Source organism: Dipodomys ordii, unplaced genomic scaffold (assembly GCF_000151885.1).
Source record: "Dipodomys ordii isolate 6190 unplaced genomic scaffold, Dord_2.0 Scaffold172, whole genome shotgun sequence".
NCBI lineage: Eukaryota > Metazoa > Chordata > Mammalia > Rodentia > Heteromyidae > Dipodomys > Dipodomys ordii.
In genome coordinates, this window is record NW_012267388.1 from 2,422,426 (window position 1) to 2,446,430 (window position 24,005).

Consider the following 24,005-nt stretch of genomic DNA (forward strand, 5'->3'; position numbering starts at 1 on the left):
GTGGTCTTGTTTGTGAACATTTGGGTAAATGCCCAAAAGTGAGATTGCTGGGTCATAGGGGAGCTCTATGTGGAGTCTTTTGAGGAACCTCAAGCTACTTTCTTTACTGAATTACTTGTGTACATTAACAGAAATAAGTTAAGCATGTTTATATGGGTCTATCCCTGAATTTCGTAGTCTAAGCCACTGTTCTATATGTCTATCCTCTAACAACAACATAAATTCTTAGTCCTAACTATTTAGGCCTAATTATTTGCTAAAGCAATTACTTTAATTTTTTTCTTTCCACACAGATTCTAGATTAAGTTGTTTTGTATCTCCAGAAAGCTTTATTGAAGCCAAATAATTAAGATTAGGGACTCAGTTTTAGTCCATACTCTGGAGCATTTTTGGGCAAGAAAGCAAAGCATAAGTTTTAGCTGTCCTTACACTTTCAGATTAGTTAAAACCAACTGGACCTGATGTTACCATGCTTAGGGTCCATGCTGAACACAGTTATCTTTCTTTCATGTCCTTAAAATCTATGTAACTTCAGATATGGGGCTCACAAATGATGATGTAACCTTGGTTCTTTAGATAATGTAAAATAAATCTAGTTTTATTTTCTCTCCAAAAATAAAGCTTTACTGAGGAATTTCCTCAGTAAATTAGGAATGCATAGCATCTTTGTTATGTTGAATCTTCCAACTTATGAACCCAGTGCTTCTTCTCACCAATCTAGGTCTTCTCTTATTTCTTTAATGGGTATTTGGTAATTTTCAGCACTTATATACTATAAGTACATGTCTTGATAAGTATGTCTTATTTTGATTTGGAATTGCTGAAGATAAAATTGTAGTTTCAACATGCTCATTGTTAGTAGACAGAAACATGATTGACTTTTTCATGCTGATCATTTATCCTTCAACTAAACTCACAAATTAGTTCTCACAGCATATTCATGGGTTCCTTGGGATTTTATCTCTAGACAGTATTACCATCAGCAACTTTTTTTAAAGAATGAAAAGAAAAATTACACCAAGAAAAAACAATCTGTTGTTGTTGAGTAGAATGTTCTGGCTCTATCAATCAGTTCTCTACAAGTGATCACGGTACTCAACTGTTCTGTGAAAGTTCTGCTTTCCCTTCCACAACTACCCCAGCAGTCCTGAGAAGGGACAGTCCTGAAGGTCACAAACACAGCTGCACATTTCTCTCTCTACTTCTCTCGGATTCTCTTTTCAGCATTGTCAGTTTTTGTTTCATGACAAAAGTGTGTTGACATTTTCCCCTAATCTCTTTCAAAAACAAAAAGCACTCAGCATATTTCTGAACATTAAGCAGTAAACAACTGGCAGACCTACTTTAGCCTACCTCACTGTAACAAAGAAATATTTTAATGACCTTAATATACTTTTCTCCTACACCATGGCTATACATATATACATATATATGTTATGTATATGCCTTTCTCTCTCTCTCTCTCTCTCTCTCTATATATATATATATATATATATTTATATATCCGTGTCAATTTTCATAAGAAAGAAACAGCAATGCCTGTAGGTAGAATCTACATGTTTTCATGGGTATCATTCACAACATACCCCTCGCAACTAAAGTGCCAAATATGATGATATAAGTAGGAGATATTTAAAAAAAGACCTGCCACTAAGCCAGGTTGGTGCCAGATACAGACATACATAGACATTTGGAAAATTGTGCTGGAATGAAAAATGGTGAGCTTGCTGGGCAGTGGTGGTTCACGGCTTGCACCTGTAATCTTAGTTGCTCGTAAAGCCATGATCTGAGGATTGAGGTTGAGCTCTGGCACAAATGGTAGAGCACTATCCTTGAACAAGAAAGCTAAGAGAGTGCCAAGGACCTGAGTTCAAGCCCTAATACCAGCGCATGCACATACATACACACACACACACACACACACACACACAGATGTACACATGCACGAACAGAGGATCTCATATCTTGGCACTCCAATAATATTCAATAAATGAATAGACTCAACTACTTAGGTATGCATTCAAAACAAAGCTGAAACTGAATCTCTGAAGTGGGCACAATGACCATTTAGTTATGCATGCATATATGAGTCTTGTAGGCAGATTTAAGTTACAGTGAGTAGGCAGAGAATTTGTTCCCCATCATGAGAAATATTCACAGATGCCATAGTAGAGATTAGAGGTGATGTTTCTACTAAGTACTTCAAAGTGAGGCATACCATCACACATGTTACTAAAGAATCAGATATGTCCCTGAAACTTGAAACCAAATGCCATTTTTACAAGTTTGGTAACCTTTTTCTTGCAAGAGTGGAGTAAAAGAGTGAGGAATGGATGGAAATTTTTACTGTCTCTATTTCTATATTCTTTATATTTTCTGTATTTTACTTGGTATATTCATATACTATGTTCTTCATACATAAAAATATTTGACTTCATTTCTGTGTTGTGTGGAAGCTTTAATAAAGCTCAAGTATCACTTTTCCAATTAAGCCATTACAATTAAAATCCAGTTCATAAACTGCACTCTATATGACACACACTGAGTTGATCCCACTTTGAAAAACAAGGTAGGAAGTTATTTTTAAAACAAAACCAATTTTAATAAACTCTAGACCTGTCCCTATAGGGACAAATGACTATGCTAAGCTCACTCCAGAGAGACTTTCCTTTTCCAAATTCTGTTTGGTTTCCATTCAATGACTGACTATTTAATGAGCCACTTTTAGCTGGCCTTTCCCCAAGGTTCACTCACAACTCTTCCTAAATCATCTCTAAGTCATTTTGCTGGCGCAGGTGTTGTTGCTCAGGAAGCTGTGGCCAAAGGGCAGCAGTATAATTAACAAGCTTCAAATCCAAAGTTGCAGGTCTCACTTCTGGCAACAGAGAAATGTGCCACATCATGGTAAATGCATCTGAAACCTGTTGTTTTATAAGGAGATTTTTGACACTGTAATGACAAAACAGTATAATTCTAAATATTTACTTCTTTTTCTCTGAGAACAACTCTACTACAGCTCTTCTTCCTGCTTTTTGGTGGTTAATTGGAGATAAAGGTTTATAGACTTAACTGCTTGAGCTGGCTTCAAACCTTGATCCTCAGATCTCAGCTCCCTGAGTAGCTAGTATTACAGGCATGAACCACTGGTGGCCGGCCCTGAAAACAGTTCTGTCATTACATACAATATGAAGCTCTGACTTCCACAGAATTTGCAATTATATTTAAGGGTCTACCCATTTAATCTCAGATCTTTCTTGTTATTGAATAGCTAAACTCAACTATACACACTATATATTGCCCATGCGAGAGACTATTAATTAGGCCATGTACTTGGTACTGAAAGCAACAGGTTTGGAATGAGTCAGTAACTTGAAGAGAAATCTCATTCCATGACAGGAAATGTAGTTATGATGAGGTTTTGATATTCATCAGTTTCAGTTTGACTTGATCAAGAAATATTTTTAACCTGCCAGGTGCTTCTGGCTCATGCCTGTAATCTCAGCTACTCAGCAAGCTTAGATCTGAAAATTGAGGTTCAAGTGGTAGAGTGCCAGCCTTGAGTGAAAAACGTCAATGGATAGGGCCTGGGCCCTGAGTTCGAGCCTTAGTATCAGCACCAAAAATAAAAAGGAGATGTTCTTACCTGTAGACATTAACCACTAGATTGTCTTAAGCAAAGTGTGTGAATGCCTCTATTCACAGACTTTCTTACTAAGATTTGCTCTATAATGCTTCTCTCTGACATATCCTATCTGATGTTGTAGGAGTTCGTGATGATTGTCGTCTTTGGTTTGGAGTTCATCATTCGAATCTGGTCTGCAGGTTGCTGTTGTCGGTACAGAGGATGGCAAGGAAGATTGAGGTTTGCTCGAAAGCCCTTCTGTGTTATAGGTGACTATCAAATTTCCAGATATATGGATTTATGACACTGCATACTTTTCTTCTGTCTCCTTATTGCAAAGTTTGATCAATCTTACAGTCTAACATCCATGAGTACTCATCAAGCACTTTTGTGTTTTGAAAGTCTTGACTCAATCCTTACCACAACACTATGAATACTTTTATCATCCCCATTTTACAAATAAAGAAGCTGAGGCAAATACAGGCAGAGTAAGTTACCAAAGTCATATGTAGTAAAGTGGTGGAGCTGGAATTGGAGACAGGTAATCTTTCTCTAAAACACTATTTATGTCAATTAAGATTCTGAGAGACATGGTTCCTCTGGGTTGCCCTGAATTAGAAAAGCATCAACTCCAGTAACTATAAGCACAGTATTGCTTTAGATTGATAATAGAATTAAACTACTGTATCAAAAATAGGTGCCAGAATATTGGTTAATCACTTGTAGAAAACTAAATCTAGATCCTTATATATCACCCTGCACCAGAATCAACTCCAAATGGATCAAAGACCTCAGAGTCAAAGCAGACACTCTGAAAACATTACAGGATGGAATAGGAGAAACCCTAGGTCTCCTTGGCACAGGCTGAAAATTTCTTAATAGAGACCCAGAAATACAACAAATCAAAGAAAGGTTGGACAAATGGGATTGCATAAAATTGCAGAGCTTCTGCATGGCAGAGGACATAGCTAGCGAGATCAATAGAAAGCCCACGGATTGGGAGAAGATCTTCACTAGCCATACAACGGACAAAGGTCTCTTATCTAAAATATACCTGGAACTCAAAAAATTAAATCCCCCAACAACAAATCCTCAAAGAAACAACTGCACAATAAATAAGTGGGCTAAAGACGTAAAAGAGAAACTTCTTGAAGAGGAAAGAAGGATGACCAATAGACACATGAAGAAATGCTCAACCTCCCTAGCCATAAAAGAAATGCACATAAAAACCCCAGTTAGAATGGCTATAATCAAGAAATCTAATAACAAGAGATGATGGAGGGGATGTGGACAGAAGGGAACCCTACTGCATTGTTGGTGGGAGTATAAACTTGTTCAACCACTTTGGAATGCCCACTTTTGGGCATTTGCCCAAATGATCACAAACAAGACCATACTAAAGCTACCAGCACAACTATGTTTATTGCAGCATTATTTAAGATATGGAACCAATCCAGATGCCCCTCAGTAGATGAATGGATCAAGAAAATGTGGTATATATACACAATGGAATTCTATGCCTCCGTCAGAAAGAATGGCATTGCACCATTTGTTAGAAAATGGAAAAACTTGGAAAAAAATATATTAAGTGAAGGAAGCCAGGCCCAAAGAAACATAGGTCCCACGGTTTCCCTTATTTGAAATACCTAGTATATGTCTGGGACAAGCAGAAATGGTCAGATAAGTTGATGTTAGGCGAAATGAGCCCCAAGGTAAGACTCAAATGTTTTTTTCTTTCTTTCTATTGTTTCTAACATATTTATAAAATATTTCTTTGTTGCTTTGTATGTCCCTCCCCCACAGTATAACCCCTTTTTACACTGTATTTGATGTTGGTATAATTTGTGGAGGGGAAGGGAAAAAACAAATTGTTTAAATAGGGATACAGGTGGACCCATTGCAACAATGAGATGTACAAGACATTATATCGAAAAACAAACTTTACAACTTTGGCACGGGGTGGGAAGGGGATATGGGGGTAGATGGGAAGGGATGTTAAGGGGAAACAAAGGAGGAGGCAACAATGCTCGATAAGAAATATACCAATTACCTTGCCCATGTAATTGTAATCCCCTCTGTATGGTATTTTCACAATAAAAAAAAATAGGTGCCAGATGCCTGTAATCCTAGCTGCTCAGATAGCTGAGACCTGAGGATCTCAGTTCAAAGTCAACCCAGGCAGGAAAGTCCATGAGAATCTCCAATTAACCACCCTAGAACCAGAAGTAGAGCATGGCTCTAGTGGTAGAATGCCAGTCTTGAATAGAAAAGCTAACAGATGGAAGACAGCACCCAGGCCTAAGTTAAAGACCCAGTATCAACACTCTGTGTGTGTGTGTATGTGTGTGTGTGTGTGTGTGTGTGTGTGTGATATTTTATAGGATTCCACTGTGTGGAATGGATGTCAGTGTGTTATTCCTAAAGGTGCATATCAGTTAGCATAGCTACTTTCTTTGGTAATTCTAGACCTGACAATATACTCTACATTCTGAAATGTGATTCCCCTAACTCCACAGTCCCCAGATCAACAGCAAAGCTCTGGAACCCATGTGATTCCAGAAGGATTCCATTCCTCTGGGGTTCAGTTTTAAATTAACACTTCTCCATGAAGTTCCATAGGGCATTCTGAAGTTCAGATCTGGTATTTCTCAGTAATATATTTAAACTATACCATAAATTTGAAAACTATACAAGAGAGTAAGAAATAGGAAAAAGAGAGTAAGAAGAAACATGAGGAAACAGTTAGGGGCACTGATGGAAAGGGAGACTCATTAGACGTCATGTTAAATTGTAACCCCACTGTACAAACTTTGAAGCTTAAGTAATTTAAAAGAAAAGGAAAGAAAATACCAACTAAACACCTAGATGAAGGAAGAGGGAGAAGAGCAGGTGATAGACTAGGAGGAGGAAGAGGAGAAGAAAGAGGAAATCGTGTCATTCATAGGAAAAGAGATGGAACTGGAGATCACGTTAAGTGAAATTAGCCAGATTCTGAAACAGTATTGCAGATATTCTCTCACATGTGGAGCCTTTAAACCAAGCAAGCATAAAAGATGTTGAAGTAAATGAATTATTAAAACATAAGAAGAGGACTAATGAGATAGCAAGAGGAGATAAGTGTACGTAATAAGAGGAATCATAAATAAGATCATATAAAAGATTGTGGCAGTTTAGCCATTATGCTGTTGATGTGGGAAGTATTTTCAGTAAACACACCAGTGCTAGGTCCTAAATTATGTGCTACTTGCCAACCAATGTCACAAACTACTGAGCCCATTGACCAATTACAAGTTCTTGGACACAACTTGAAAGCAGCCCTTCTTGGTCATTTCAAAGAAATTCCCTTTGGAATTATCCCACTCTATTTACCTCTGAACTCTAAAACAAACCAAAACCAAAAGCTTTTCAAAACTTTATTAAAGAAGTCATGTAAAATCATTGTGTTAAGAAAGTATAGATTTGTGTGTGTGTGTGTGTGTGTGTATGTGTGTGTATGTGTGTACTTGTGTGATTATTTGAAGATGAGAGTATCATGGACTTTCCTGCTCAGACTGGCTTTGAACTGTGATCTTCAGATCTCAGCCTCTTGAGTAGCTACGATTACATGTGTGAGCCTCTAGTTGCCCAGCCAAAAAACGTATTTTAAATAACTATAACCTAAGGAAAGAAAGGAATCTAGATTTTTTGATCAGGTACTTCCTTTTGTTAAAATATTATTTTATCTTTGCCTTGTTTTGTGAACTTCCTTTGAAAAATGATTAAATTGTCTCTAGAATTAAAAAAATCTTCCTTAACCTTGTGTGCAATTTATATCTCTCCTCTGAGGCTCTGTTACAAGAATTTTCTACAACTGTGGAGAAGAAAACCATACTCCTGATTTTGAATCAAGTATATCTTAAGTTGCCTACCTAAATTCCTTTTTTTCTGTTTTTTAATAAAATGAAATCAAGATATATTACAGTTATCCCATCTATACATTTGGTTTTAACAAACCCTTAGATTTTCTTTTTTGGATTTTCTTTTAGCCAAATAAAACCCTGGCCATGTCATTTGTGTTTGGTGCATATGCGTCAGTGGCGATACTTGGTCTCAACTTTTGCTCTGCATTCTTTTCTTTTCTTCTCTTTTCTTTTCTTTTCTTTTCCTTTCTCTTCTCTTCTCTCCTCTCCTCTCCTCTCCTCTCTGCTCCTTTCCTTTTCCTTCCCTTCCCTGCCTTCCCCTCCCCTCCCTTTCCTTTCCTTTTTTTCTTGCAAGTCCTGAGGTTCAAACTTAGGACTTAGTCACGATCCCTGAGATTTTCTGCTCAATGGTAGTGCTCTGTCACTGAAGCCAAAGCTCCACTCACTTCCAGCTGTGTGTGTGTGTGTGTGTGTGTGTGTGTGTGTGTGTGTGTGTGTGTGTGTGTGTGTGTGTGTGTGTGTGTGTGTGTAGGGGATGGGTAAGCAATTAAAGGTAAAACTCTCACAGACTTTTTCCTCAGGCCAGCTTTGAACCATAATCCTCCAATCTCAGCTTCCTGGTAGCTACCAGTATAGTATGAACAACCAAGCCAGCTTTGATCAGCCTTTTGCCTCATGGCTGGTGCTCGACCACTTGAGTTATGCCTCCAGTTCTATACCTTTTTCAATAAAAATGTTCACTTGTTGGCCTTTCCTGAGGTGCTGCTATCTTGAGCTGAAGATTTGGATGCACAGATTCCCTTCATCAATGTGTATGAATATTGCACTGAGGGGAAGTGGTTATAACAGCAAGAAGAAATCAATTTACATTTAGCATCAGATGCAGATGCAAGATTAATAAGAAGCTGGTATTTTCTGGGGCACATTTCAAGATTGAAAAAATGGCCCTATTATATCTGTCTTTACAAGGAGTCACCAAGGAATGATAATAATAATAAAAAGAAAGCCACAGTTAGAAGTAATTGGTGAGCTTCCTGACATCTCAGACTCATCATTGTGATCTCAGCTTCAGCCTTGGGTAAGTCATTAATAAAAGCTGGAACAAACGAATGAATGTGAAATCAGTCTGAAGTTATTGAGGTATGCTAATGCTACTGGATAAATTAATGTTTCAATGTAGAAAAATCATAGAAGAGCCAGTCTAGGTAAAAAAAAAAAAAGGAAAGACAAATTAAGCTACTATTGTGGTCACAATAGGCTTGCTAACTTGCCAGCACCTTATAAACTGATGATTTAAGAGATCATTTTTGTGCTTCTCTGACTTCTGCATCTTTTGTTCTAAGAAACCTGCTCTTTAGCTGTTTCATCTTCTGAAAGTGTTTCTCCTTTATACTGTAACAAGGGTATTGTTTCTCACAGTTAACTGTCATAGATTCACTGTATCTTTTCTTGTGTTCTGAGTGCTCCAACTCAACTGCACATGTGAATAAGACTCCACCCAGTGCCTCACACCTGTAATCCTAGCTACTCATGAGGTTGATATCTGAGGAGTGTGGTTCAAAGCTACCATAGGCAAGAAAGTCTGAGATTTCTTTCTTTCTTTCTTTTTTTTTTTGGTGTGTGTGTGGGGGGGGTCAGTTGTAGGGCTTGAACTCAGAGTCTGGGCACTGTTCCTGTGCTCTTTTGCTCAAGACTGATGTTTTACTCCTGTGATAAACAGTGCTACTTCTGGTTTTCTGATGGTCAACTGGAGGTAAGAATCTCCTGCCCGGGTTGGTGTTGAACTGCAGTCCTCAGATCTCAGTCTTCTGAGTAGCGAGGATTACACATGTGAGCCACCGGCACCTGACTCAGCTTATAAAACTCTTTTCTCCAATGAATTGTCAAAAAATCCAGAAGTGGAGCTGTGACTCAAGTGGTGGAGCACTAGCCTTGGGCACAAAAGCTCAGGGACAGTGCCCAGACACTGAGTTTAAGCCCCAGGACTGGCACTAAAACAAAAAAAATCACATGTACCCCAGTGTATTTAAATACATACTACACATAGATATTATATACACAGTATCTATTAAATCTGTATATTGCATATGTATATATGATCACATATTGCTTTTAGCTATTTAGTTTCTTTTGTGTATGCTAGTATGTAGCATGTGCTCTGACTTGTTTTTTTCTTGTAAGGCTGCTTCTCTATCACTTGAGCCATTCCTCCACTTTTGGCTTTTTGCTGATTAGAGATGATTCTCAAGGTTTTGTCTACCCAGCTTGCCTCTAATCCTTAATCCTCAGATCTAAAGCTCCTGATTATAGGTAGGATTATAGGTATAAGCCACCAAGTCCTGGATTTAACTATTTAAATGTGTGCATTTTCATCAACTTATAAACAAACAAAAAACATGATTTTTAGCCTGGAACAGGTGGCTCATTCCTGTAATCCTAGATACTTAGGAGGCTGAGATCTGAGGATCAAAGTTCAAAGTCAGCCCAGGCAGGAAAATCTGTGAGACTCTATCCACCTAAAGCTGAAAGTGGAGCTGTGGTTCAAATGCTAGAGTGACCTTGAACACAAGTGCTTAGATACAGCAGCTAGACCCTGAGTTCAAGCCCCAGGAGCAACACACACAAAAGAAATGCATGTTTACTGTTCATTCAAAATGTTACATTTTAAGGAATGAATGTTAAAATTCTAGGCTTCTTATTTATAGTGACAATATCAGATCACTTATTACTGCTTTTTGTGGGGGGGAGTGGAGAGAGAAAGAGACTGGAATTGAACACAAGGCCTTAGCATGACCCTACCCTTTTTTGTTTTAGTAATTTTTGAGTTAGGTCTTGTAATGTTTCCCCTGGAACTTGGCTGGACCCTCTTCCTCTTACCTATGTCTTCCACACAGCTGGACTATTGGGACTGAACCACTATACCAACCTTGTTAACTGAGATGAGGTCTCACTAACTTTTTTGCCAACTTTCCTTGAACTGAGATCCTCCCAATCCCTGTCTCCTTACTGCTGCTCTTCAATCTGAAAGGGAAATTGGGGAGAAAGCAGATACACTTTTCCTGTATCAAACTGCAAACGCTCTCTAGTGACATTGTCGTGAGATTCTCTGGATACTCCCACATCAGAGACATCTTCTGGAGGAAGCAATGCTCCACTCAGAAATGCCTTTAGACATTTGTAATGTTAAACAGACCATTGGCAATTGAAGTAATCATCGACTTGATACCCCATTGAACTTCTACCGTAACTTGAGAAGCTGATAGGATTTGACCTATCAGAGGGTACACTTAGAAGAAAATGAATGATTGATTATTGTCTCCCACTCGTAAACTCCAGTAAAGTACTATGGTATGTTTTATTAATATTTTGTACTGTCATATCATATAAATATATTCATTCATGGACAGAATACTGATGTGCCAAACATAATTTTAGTGCAAACAATGCAAAGATGAATAAAACATAGTCCCTTCCTGTAAGTCCCTTTCTATGCCCTTAGAAAGAGATGAAACCAAAAGATGGATAACTACAGTGTTGTAAAGCTCACATAATACTAGTTGAAGTAGTTATGATAAGTAGGCTATAGCATACGATGATTGTGCCTAACATAAGAAACAAAGATCATCATAAATTTAAGCAATCCAAAAAGAATTATATTTTTATGTAAAACATCCAAATTATGGGTAAATTTGGGTAGAAATATGGATAATTTGAATAGGAAAGATAGCATTTTTCTGTGTCCAAGTATGTCTAGAGACTCAGGAATAACCAAAATGAGAACTCCCTTAATTGGATGATCCTAGAATATCTAAGTGGGAGTCCTAAGTGTTGGCCTGAATATTAAAAAGAGCCTGCCATGGAAAAACTGAGCACTTATCTTTGCAGGCTAGGTGAGAGTAGTTGCAAAGATTTCGGGGACCTGAGGAACTCAGCCTGCACAGGAACATATAGAGTATTGTGGCTGTAATGCAAGGAAGTCTGGGGAGACTGGAGAAGATGGTACAGGAGGCCAGTAGATTCCACTCTAGGGCTGCACAGACCACAATGCAAATTAAGGTCTAGAAACAGGCCACCAAGGGAAGGCCAGTAACTTACTTGTAGGCCAAATGTGAATATTTGAGTTAAAAATAGCAATATTAATTAATCCTCAAAAAGAATGAATATATAAGTCCCTGAATGTGTTTTTTTTTAATCTAGCCCCTTTGAACTTTATGTCAGCAATATACAAATGATTATCCATTGTGAGAAACATACAAGTAACTTATGAGGGAATTATTTCTGAATTCCCATATCTATATATTTCTGCCCTCAGAACACAAGATTTCAGATTGACAGGAAAAATAAGTGTTATTTTCTATGAGCAACCGGAATCATAATGTTCTAGAAACTCTGCTGGATCCCCATTGGTAATATTACAAAATAAGTAATTCCTTACAGCCTTCTTGACTAGAAGACTGTTGTAGACTTTTATTAGTCATGATGATTACAATGCAGATTTATTTCATTAAAGCTTATTTATTTCCTTTGAGAAATTGTCCCCTTTGCTTCAAGATGTTATCTGAGAACTTAGGATCAGTAAGAAAGATTAAACTATCACTATGGGGTAAATTTTCAAAGTGGTGCTTAGAATTTACCAGTATGAGACCCATTAACTTCCGTGAAATTCCTGCAGTTAAACCACTGCACGTGGCTTTGAAAATGTTCTGCAGGATATCTTTGTGGTGCTTTTTGTTAAAGTTTTAATAAATATCACAGAGCGACTCAGTACAAATCTGAATGCAGTATTTAAGAATGGGGCTAATGTACTTGCTGTTCAATCAGAAGCAATCAGAATTAGAGTTTCAAGCTCCTTCTCTATTAAGTCAAAAGAACAATACAAATCCACCTTTGATTCTTCAAAAAGCATCCTTCTATTAAGGAATTTGGTGGAGGTCAATTAGAATCTAGTGCTCATAAAGCAGAACTCAGTACTTCTGAGACATTGTGTTGCTCACTCCGTAGCTGGAAAAATTGAAGCATTATGAAGCAAAGGTGCTTTGCTGTAAATCAGCTATGAAGCTGGAATTGAATTCCTGGCTCCTGATAGCTCCTGGCTTTACAGTATTGCCTTTTGTAAGAGTCAAATTTAATTATAGTGTAATCCGTTTAATCTCCATGCAGAAGAATAACGAAAGTTCCGAGAAAATGAATTTATTAACAGATTAGTGAGAGACTATGTTACATAGATTAGCAACTTTCTTTTAAGGGATCTCGATTTTCAGTATTTTCTAGAATATGTTCAATGATATGAAGGGGATTATCCTAATTCTTCCAGCCAGAATTGGCAAAGAACTTTTTGACTTTTTCTCCTTTGAAACATCATGGAAAAGTTCCATTTGAAAATGGTGCAGGGCTGTCTTCTTTGTCAGGAAATAAAAACCTGATTAAAAATAAAAAACATCGTGGGAGAAAAAGTGAGTAATTTTCCTTCACACCCCTCCTGGGCTAAAATAAAGAACTAAACTGAAATAAGTACTGAGCTTACAAACTCTCATGAAACAAAAAATGAGTGTGTGCCAGGCAACCCAAGTCTCATTCCTGTAATCCTAGCTACTCAGGAGGCTGAGATCTGAGGGTCACAATTCATATCCAAAGCTAGCCCCAGAAGAAAAGTCTATGAGACTTTTATTTCTAATTTTTTTTTATTTTCTTTTTCTTTTTTGGGGGGGGGTCCGGTCGTGGGGCCTGAACTCTGGGCCTGGGCGCTGTCCCTCAGCTCTTCAGCTCAAGGCTAGCGCTCTACCACTTGAGCCACAGTACCACTTCCGGCTTTTTTTCTTTTTGCTTATGTGGCACTGAGGAATCGAACCCAGGGTCTCCGGCATGCAAGGCAAGCGCTCTACCACTGAGCCACCTTCCCAGCCCTTTATTTCTAATTTTAAAAAGCCAGAAGAGTGAAGGTAAGGCTCAAGTAGTAGAGAGCAAAATAGCTAAGGGGAAATACAAGGCCCCTAGTTCAAGCCCCATTACACACACACACACACACACACACACACACACACACACACACACACACACACACACCATGTGTGTATCACTATGCCTTTCTTTCTTCCATCTTTAGCTTTTGGTGACTTTTATACCAATTGACTGTGGCTTTGTTCATGCTAGTCCATTCACTGTTTTATTTCCTGCATTTGTATTAGAGAAAGAATCGTAGTTTTGAAGATCTCCCTTTGAGTCAGAGATCTCTGGAAAGAAATTTAATAGTTTTAATTATAAATCATGTATTTAAATTAAATATAATATATACTTCTCATATCCATCTTTTAAAGTAGAAGGAGATTATGCCTTAAAAATGGAGAATTCGGAAGTACTGAAAACTAATGCTTAAAATGGGGCTTTAAGAATAAGAGCATTGCATGAAAGGAAAAAAAATAACATTTGAATATTTATCTTGGGGTTCATTCCCCTAACATCAACTTATCTGACCTTTTCTGCTTGACTCAGACATATACTAGTTATTGGAAATAAGAGAAATCATGGGACCTATGTTTCTTTGGGCTTGGCTTACTTCATTTAATATAATTTTAAGATGATTTCTTTGTTGCTTTGTATGTCCCTCCCCCTATGGTATAACCCATGCTTTCACTGTATTTAATGTTGGTGTAATTTGTGGAGAGCAACGGAAAAAAACAAATCATCTAGGGATACAGGTGGACCCATTACAATAATGAGATGTACAAGTTGTTATGTCGGAAAACGAACTTTACAACTTTGGTGGGGGATGTGGGGAGGACCGGGTGGGGGGAGCAGGGAGAGTATGGGAAGGGATGGGAAGGGGAACAATGGAGGCAAAGGAGGCAACAATGCTTGATAAGAAATGTACTCGTTATCTTGCCCATGTAATTGTAACTCCTCTGTACAGTATTCTCATTAAAAAAAAAAAAAGAATAAAAGCATTGTCAAGGGTCACTCACGCAGCACATAATCAAGGGGCTGGGAATTGAGGAAGAGATTTGTTCATGCCAAATCCTGATTTCCTAATAACCCTTTACCACTATCTTGCTGTACCAACCATGTACCATACAAGAACAAACTAACAACCATATGAGCAGCTCTCGGCTGTCTCCCAAATCTCCCTCTTCTACTCAGAGATGTTATCAAAAAGTCTTAAATTAAATAGAACTTGGCATTATAGATGTGTGTGTGTGTGTGTGTGTGTGTGTGTGTGTGTGTGTGTGTGTGTGTGTGTGTTTCCTGCCTGGGACTCAGAGCCTGGGCGTTGCCCCTAAGCTCTTTTGCTCAAGGCTAGCACTTTACCACTTGAACCACAGCTCCACTTCTGGATTTTTTTTGTGGGTACTTTTTCCTTTCTTTTTTATTATTTTATTATTTTTAGTTATTTTTACACTTCTGGATTTTTTGTGGTGGCTAATTGGAGATAAGAGTCTCATGGATGTTTCTGCCCTGGCTGGCTTCCAACTGCAAGCCTCAGATCTCAGCCTTCTGAGTAGCTAGGATTACAGGCACAAGCCACTGGCACCCAGCTAGGAATCAGTATTATGAAAGAGGTGATTCTTCTCTAGATGGCTACATTTCTAAGATCTGCCATTTTGTTCAGCTTTTTGTTTGAAATAAGTTTACACTTACTACAAGTTACAACAATGGTACAAAACTATATTTGAACATACTCTTTGTCCAGCTTGCCCCAATAATAGCATCTCACCTAAGCAGAATGTAGCTATCAAAGACAGAAGGCTGATGCCCAACTACAGACTTACAGATGTCTATGTATGTGTGTATATGCCAGTTCTGAAGATTGAACTCTAGGTCTGTGCTCTGTCCCTGAGCTTCTGTTTACTAAAGGCTAGCACGCTACCACGTGAGCCACCACTCCACTTCCTGCTTTTTCTGAGTAGTTTATTGCAGATAAGAATCTCATGGACTTTTCTGCTCAGGCCGGCTTCGAACCCACAATCCTCAGATCTCAGTGGCTCGTGCTTGTCGTCCGAATGATTCATTCAGACCTACAGATTTTACCAGTTTCTGTATGCACTAAATTTTTACAACAATTGCTGGGAGATTTGTTCAGTGACCACCACAATCAAATACAGGTCTTTTCTCTTGGTGTGGCTTCCTTGCCGTTACCCTTTCAAAGTTACACCCCACCCCACCCCACCGCTTAACCCATGGGAACCAAGAATCTAATCTCTAGCACTATAATCCTGTTATTTTTTAAAGTGTCTCTCCTTCCCTAGGAGATTACACTATAAGCATACACTAGTAATCTTTGGAAATTGGCTTCTTTTTCTCTCAGCATGGTGTTCTTGAGCCCCATCCAAATTGTATCTGTAGTCATTCCTCCTTACTGCTGAGTCATATTCTGCGATGTGTAAGACAACCTGTTTCTCCATTACCAGCTAGAGTTTACCTACTTTGTTACTAGACATTGGTTATTATAAAAAGGTTCATTTCGTATGAACATTCATGTGTAACTATTTACATAGACAAATATTTTTATGTATTTTAGGGTAAATGCCCATGAATGAGATTACAGGATCATATATTAAGTATTTCTTTAACTTTATCAAAAACTTCCCAAAATGTTTTTCTAGAATACAGTCATTCATTCCTTCTAAAATATGGAAATACCACTCCAGGCCTATGATACAAAATACCTATTAAATGACTAAAAATTTACATCTATGCTAGATTAAAATGAATTTTTCTATTCATATAAAACTATGTTTCTGCCTTTAGTTTTTAATGAAAATTATTTAGTAAGCAACATTTGCTGAAATTCATGTTTTATCATTTGGGTCAAGGAAAAAACTGAAAAAATACCCCATTAAGGAACATTTCTTCATGCTCTGATAGATGAACGGAAATTTTATGTTTACATAGATAAAATGTTAAGAGACCAATTAATGTAAAAACCCAGTAGTGTAGAAATTCCCTAATGGACCATTACTTAAACCTAACTTTACTTTGCAGAAAGTCCTTATTCAAGCAAACTTTAATAAGACCAAGACTAAAGGATATGTGTAAACCATGGGAATTGCTGGCTCAAACTGTAATCCTAGCTAATCAGTAGGTTGAAATCTGAGGAATGAGGTTTGAAGCCAGCACTAGCTTTGCCAAAAAGTCCATGCTACTATCTCCATATTGCCAGCAAAAAGCTGGAAGAAGCTGGGAGCCTGTGGCTCACTCCTATAATCCTAGCTACTCAGGAGACTGAATTCTGAGGATCGTGGTTCAAAGACAGCACAGGCAGGAAAGTCCATGAGACTCTTATGTCCAATAAACCACTCAGAAAACTGGATGTGGCATTGTGGCTCAAGTAGTAGAGTGCTAGCCTTGAGCTGAAGAGTGCAGGGACAGTGCCCAGGCCCAGAGTTCAAGCCCCATGACCGACAAAAAAAGCTGGAAGACGAGGTATGGTTCAAGTGGTAGAGTGCTAGCTTGCATGAAAAAGCCAAGCAAGAGCATGAGGTCCTGAACTCAAGCCCCAATAAACACATACACAGATGAAATGAGATGTGATAGGTACATAATAAGTTGCCATAACTGACAATGGTAATAATTCCAGTCATGAAAATATAGGCTTTGTGTAATCTCTGATCAACCCTAGATCAATTAATTCAATCAATAAAATTGTCAACTCAAGTAAAGCTTGTTTGCATGTTACGTTGCCTATTTCTTTTCAAAATATCTTCATCGGTCAGTGCATACCTAGAAGTTGCCCATTTATATACTGTAAAAATACTTTGTATGTGAGTGTGTGTGTATGCACATGAGTGAGTGAGTATTTGTGCCAATACTAGAGTGTGAACTCAGTCCCTTGTGCTCTCATTTGGCTTTCTCACTTTTAGCTTTTTGTTAGTTAATTGCAGGTAAGTGTCTTGCAGACATTCTGCCTGTGCTGGCTTTGAACTGAGATCTTCAGATCTCAGCCTCCTGAGTAGCTAGGATTATAGGCATGAGCTGCAGGTGCTTGGGAAAAATTTTATTTTTAAAAGTGAAGGGAGATAGTGGGAACCAAGCTAGGTACCTTTTGAATCTAGAGCTCTTTAAATGTAATAAATAGTTTGGGGGAAGGGTTGTTGGGTTAATCAGAGGGCATTTAGCTTTGGGTTTTTTGTTTTTGTTTTTGTTTTTTTTTACTGGTTGTTAATTTTAGCTTAACTTGCATTGTTCCCAAGAGGGCTTCCTGGCTCCTTAGTGAGACCAGCTATCCTGCAAGGTAATCCAAATGTGGTCTCCTGTCATGTGTTCATCTGCCTGTGGTTACTCACGTCAGATAGTGGACGTCTCTCTACCCATGTCATCCCAACCTCATGCATACCATTTGCTATTGTATTCCTAGGTCCCCACAGTTGCTAGCTACAGTGATTTTTGTCCACAATGATTAAAATAAGTAAATATCATATGTTAGTGGCTTGTGCTGGCTAAGAACTGAAGATTGTAGTTTGAAGCCAGATTTTCTCTCCTATTAACTGACAGAAAATCTGAAGCAGAGCTGTGACACAAGTGGTAGAGTGCTAACCTCGATTAAATAAGCTCAGGTACAGTGCCCAAGCCCTGTGTTTAAGCCCCAAGAATGGCATGCAGACACACACACACACACACACACACACACACACACACACACACGAAGAATCAGCCAGAAAACATTCACTGAAGAACCTCATCCCACCAAGCATGGAAAACCCTACATACAGAGTGCAGAAAAGATACTCTCTACACAAGAAAGTATGACAGTTATCCAAGCAATGTAAGGTGAAAAACCAGCACCTTGACCTCAGATTTCAGCAGTTAGAAAAACAATTTTATTTGTTGGTTTGGGGTTTTTTTGGGGTCCAGTCATGGGGCCTAAACTCTGGGCGTGGGTGCTGTCCCTCAGCTCTTCAGCTCAAGGCTAGCATTCTACCACTTGAGCCACAGCACCATTTCCGGCTTTTTTTTTTCTGCTTATGAGATACCGAGGAATCGAACCCAGGGCCTCATGCATACAAGACAAGTGCTCTACCACTGAGCCACCTTCCCAGCCCAGAAAAATAATTTTCAATCAAATCGTTTTATTCTCTACTTTAATTTGGACCTGTGAATGTGGTTATATATTTTTGAGTAAAGGTCTTGTTTTGCATGTTTATAATTTTATACTCTTCTAGAAGAGACTCTACTTCTATACTGCCTTCACCCTCCTACCCCCATTTGTTTATTCACTTTTGCCTTTTGCAGAAATATTTTAAATATTTGATTTGAGCCCCTACCACAGACTCCAAATCTGTGCTTGGAATTTACAGATTAAAGCACTGTAGCTAAGCCACAGGACATTTGCCATTATGTGACTTAAGAATCCACCTCTTATCAAGTTTCTGTGGTTTTCTGGGCTATGCACTGGTCATAATGTTCAAATGTGCACATCTGAAACTATTTTTGAACTGCTTTCCCTTGATTCTTTTCCATCTTTGGTTAAATGGGAAAATAGTCACCTTCTGAGTGGTGCTGGACTCCTTCAGCCATCTCCAGCCTCTTCAGAAGGGATTCCCAGATACCATCACATGGTTTCAATAAATATTGTTTTTCAGTTCTCTTTGAAACAGAGGGTGCCTTATTGAAAAAGCTCATGATGGTGGGAAAAAAATTGATAACGAGTAGCAAGTGTGTGCAAAGTAGAATGTTTTTCCCCCACAGCTTCAGGACTTCTAATAAGACATTACATTTCACAGTCTGAGCTGCAGATTCAGTGCTGGTCATCATGAAGCATAAGGCTGTCTCTAGAAGTAAGGGTGGCATGATCTCCCACCAGCCTCTCTGGCACTCTCTTTCTTTCCATACAAGCACACATAAGAACAGTGGCATCCTTTGTAAAGTTCATAAGCAGTAGCTAAGAGAAGTAAATACGAAAGCCAGGCTCCAGTGCCTCACACCTGTAATCCTTGCTACTCAAAGCTGGTATCTGGGAGCCGGGCCCTGGTGGCTCACGCCTTTAATCCTAGCTACCCAGGAGGCTGAGATCTGAAGATCGCGGTTCAAAGCCATCCCGGGCAGGAGAGACCGTGAGACTCCTATCTCCAATAAACCACCAGAAAACCGGAAGTGGCGCTGTAGCTCAAGTGGTAGAGCGCTCGCCTTGAGCTGAAGAGCTGAGGGACAGCGCCCAGGCCCAGAGTTCAAGCCCCATGACAAAAAAAAAAAAAAGCTGGTAGCTGAGGACCACAGGTTCGATGTCAGCCCAGGCAGGAAAGTCTGTAAGATTTTTTTTTTAATCTCCAATTAACCAGCAAAAATTTGGAAGTAGAGGTGTAGCTCAAATGGTATAGCATCAGCCTTGAGGGAAAAATACAAAGTCCCTATGTTCAAATCCCATACTGCTGCAAAACAAAAAAGAAAGGAAAAGGAAAAGAAAACAAAGTTTTGGAAACTAGTCTTTAGATCCAAACAGGAAATATTTTGGCAAGAATTTTATAAATAAATATGGGACTTTGATGAATCATTAGACCTGATCTCTCTAGTTAATATTTTATAAATAAAGATGGGACTTGGATGCATAATTAAGCACCATCTATTCAGTTATTATTCTCACAAAAGCTACAAATATATAGATATAACATATATATCTCAAATGGAAGCAAGCAGGATTTTCAAAATTATATGTGTCAGATACTTACGTCTGGCTTGTATTAACTGCTTCAAACAACTGTTTTTACTCTTCACTGAAGGAAAACTCCATTTTCACACCCCAGTGTTTATCCCTATTGGATTAGCTGAGTATCTAAACGGTATCCATTTCCTATTTCTAAAAATACAAAATTGTGCATCAAAAAGATTAAGAGAGCTAGGTGAGCCAAGTAATTTTCAATTTCCTCACATGATACTTACACTAACTACCCTCCACAAGTGTTCCTAGCTTAGTGACATTTATACTCAAGTGGCATCTCCATTGCAAAACCCAAAGAACATAATCTAATGGAGGAATTTCCTGAAGAGGAATTTCCTTTCAGAAATGTTTTAGTGGTAGATGATGATTACAACCTTCATGTCTTCAGAAGCAATATGATGTTTCTCAAAGAAAACTGCATTTCCCAACACTACTAAATATAATACCATGATTCAAAAAGCCATTATTTTTCAAGTGTTTCCACATTAAAAAATGATATTGAAAATGTGGTGTTTGCTGGTCACAGATGGCTCATGTCTATAATCCTAACTACTTGGGAGGTTGAGATCTGAGGATCAAGGTTCAAAACCAGCCTGGGCAGGAAAGGCAAGGAGACTCTTAGCTCCAATCAAACAGCAAAATGAAGAAAATGGAGATGTAGCCCAAGTTATAGAGCACCAGCCTTAAGTTTAAGACATAGTACTCCCTCTATCTCTGTCTCTGTCTCTGTCCTCCACACTCCCCCCCCCACACACACATACACACACACACACACTACACACACATACATGAAAGTGGGGTGTTTGTGTTTTCTATTACCTCAAAACTATGGTGATATTGTTTGTCTGTTGGTATATAAGCATTCAGGTTCTGACTCCAAGTGAGATCTTCAAGTGTTACATTTCACCGAAAGAGATTAGGGGATTCCCACTTTGATGGATTGGAAATTAAAACCTCTTCTAGATCTGCAGTCAACTAGTAGTTTGGGGCTCTGTTCAGGAACTGAAACTGGCTGCAGTTTTTCTGAACATTGTAAAAATGGCTGTTTCCAAAAGCCCAGCTTTCAATAATCTAACAGAAAGCCCTAAACTAAATCATCCAAAAATACATGTACTATTCATCCTGTGATTTATAGAGAACTGGTGGTATTATATCCAGATAATTTAGCCAAGAAACTAGATACTGGAAGGGAGTAGTCCTGTAGCAATAAATAATCATAATAATTAAAAACAGGCCAAAATATCAGGCCCTACTTTCAAGCCCAATACTGTCAAAAAATGGTGGTGGTGGTGATGATGATGATGATGATGATGTTGATGTAATCTGATCTTTAAAAATCTGTCTCACTTACAGGAAATCTAAAAGTACTAACAGAACTATTATGGTTTCATCAGGACTGAATTCTCTTCTTGCTCCACTCAAGCTAATTTAATCTCCTTAAATACTCAGACAGGGCTGTGATCCCAAAAGCTTTTCATTTTGTCTGGAACCCTTCTCCTTTAGGTATGGTCACAGCCAGACTTCTCTTTCTTAAGTGTCACCTCAAATGTCACCACCTCCAGGTTGTCTTCCCTGGCTATCCCTACTCAAGTACCACTTCTTACCCTAGGCTTCCACCTCCACCCTGATTAGCTTTGTATGCCTCTTGCTACTGACATTACATTCTGTAGCTTATGTATGAGTGTAATGGCAGCATAAACTCACAGAAAGTAACTCCAGGAGTGCATAAAACATTTCTGTTTTATATTCATTGTTCTTTCCTGGGGGCTTAGTTCATAGCAAGCATGCAAGGAAGAGAGATACTTGTTGAATGAATTAATGAATGGAAGGGGCAATTACCTTAACATTTGCTTGGAGAGGAATATTTTCAAAGTTCTCCATCTGATGCTTTGAATTCATCCAATAGCTAAAACGAGTAAGGTTCCACTGAGCCACTTCCCACTTTAATCCACTTCATGCTCAGGCTCCGGAAGCCCGTCCTGTGAGACGGATGGTGACATAGTTACTGGCAGTGCTGACAGTCAAACCAGACACAGTGTAATGTTCTCTGTGCTTTCATAACTAATTCCTCTTCTGAAAGGTTGGAATTGTGACACATGAGCAAATAGAACAGAACCATAAAAATCTCAACTCCTCTTTGTCTTTTTTCCTGGCAAGAAAACTTCTATGCAAAATAAAACAATAATGCAGAAACATTTCATCACAGACATGACAGTCACCACACTTGTCTCCCTCTGCTGTCCCACTGAGAGTACATAATTTATGAGAATTCTTGATTATAATAAGATTTTTACTAAATTTTACTTGAAATAATCTTTTTTGGAAGTGGGGGACAGATACTGTCTGCTTTACTCCTTTATTTCTAAAGCCATTCTCCACTCTGTAAACCTCTGCTATATTGCCATCACACTCCAGCAATCTCGTGAAAACGTTCTAGTGTAGCATTGGGTAATAACCATTTGTTGGCAGTCATATTGCCGGTTTCAGCCCTACTGAATGTCTACCTTTCTGTTTTGCTGGTCTATCTACTAGAAGAAGAAGAAATTACTAAAAGTATGGAGTAAAATGCAAAGAGTCTGGGGTCAAATATCTATCGCTTTACTTCCTGGTCCATTTACTAGTCAAATGACTTTAGATTAAGATTCTTAAACTTTCTTAGAATCAACTTATTCTCTATAAAAGTTGCTGGTAAGCATCAGTGGCTCACATCGTTAATTCTAGCTACTAAGGAGACTGAGATCTGAGGACTGTGCTTCAAAGTCAGTCCGGGCAGGAAAATCCTTGAAACCATGATGTCCAATTAACCAGCAAAAAAGAGCTGGAAGTGGGGCTGTGGCTCACATAGTACAATACCAGCCTTGGGGGAAAAAGTTAAGGGGTAAAGCCCCACCTGGCTCTGAGTTCAAGTCCCAGTACTGGTGTATGCTTGTGTGTGTGTATGTGCACACACACACACACACACAGACACAAACACACGCACATAATTTTTTTGCAGATTCAAAAGTTAATTTGGAACCAGGAGCTGGGTCTCATGCCTGTAATCCTAGCTACTCAGGAGGCTGAGATCTGAGGATCGTATTTCAAAGTGAGCCTGGGCAGAAAAGCCCAGTGGTAGTGTGCTTGCCTTGAGCTGAAGAGCTGAGGGACAGCTCCCAGGACCAGAGTTCAAGCCCCACGACTGACCCCAAATAATAAAAGTTAATTTGGTATTAGGTGTGCCAAGGTCAATTATGGGTTTAATATGTATTATCTCACTTAATCCTCACAACAATCTTGGAAGAGAAAAAAATGGTTCCATTCTCTTATGTACAGGTAAGGACTCTAAACTCAGCAAGATTGATAGACCTGATGTCACTCCTCTAGGAAAGGACAGAATTTGGAATCCCAGGTTGTTTCTCATAGACTCCACACTCATAACCTCCGGGACTCCTTAGAGGACAATTAGTGTGAAGTAGGAAAGTCTGTATTAAGCACTCCTTGTAGCCTCATATATCAGAGCTGCTCAATAAATGTTGCCCATCTTCCTTCTCTTTCTCCACCAATGACTAAATAAATTACTGTGGTCCACATGTGAACCCTCCTAGATCAGAGCTCCATTGCAAATAAATAATACTTCTCCCTTTCTTCATTACGACAACATTACATGCTTGCTATTAACTATTTAAGCAGATCATTTTGAGTTTTTTGTTTTTTTATTTTTATTGTGAAAATACTGTACAGAGGGGTTACAATTACATGGACAAGGTAATGAATACATTTCTAATCAAGCATTGTTGCCTCCTCCTTTGTTTCTCCTTCCTAACCTTTCCCATCTCCCCCTGCTCCACCACTCCCCCCC

General features: G+C 38.7%; 1 protein-coding gene across 5 annotated transcripts in view; it reads left to right on the forward strand.

Moving 5' to 3' along the window:
- The window catches only part of Kcnq5 (potassium channel, voltage gated KQT-like subfamily Q, member 5), a 540,825-nt gene that overhangs the window by 397,002 nt on the left and 119,818 nt on the right, over positions 1–24,005 (forward strand). For all 5 annotated transcript variants that reach the window (XM_013033629.1, XM_013033631.1, XM_013033633.1 and 2 more), the window contains exon 3: positions 3,765–3,891. In XM_013033629.1, the coding sequence (XP_012889083.1) occupies positions 3,765–3,891 (127 nt within the window). The remainder of the gene's footprint in view (positions 1–3,764; positions 3,892–24,005) is intronic.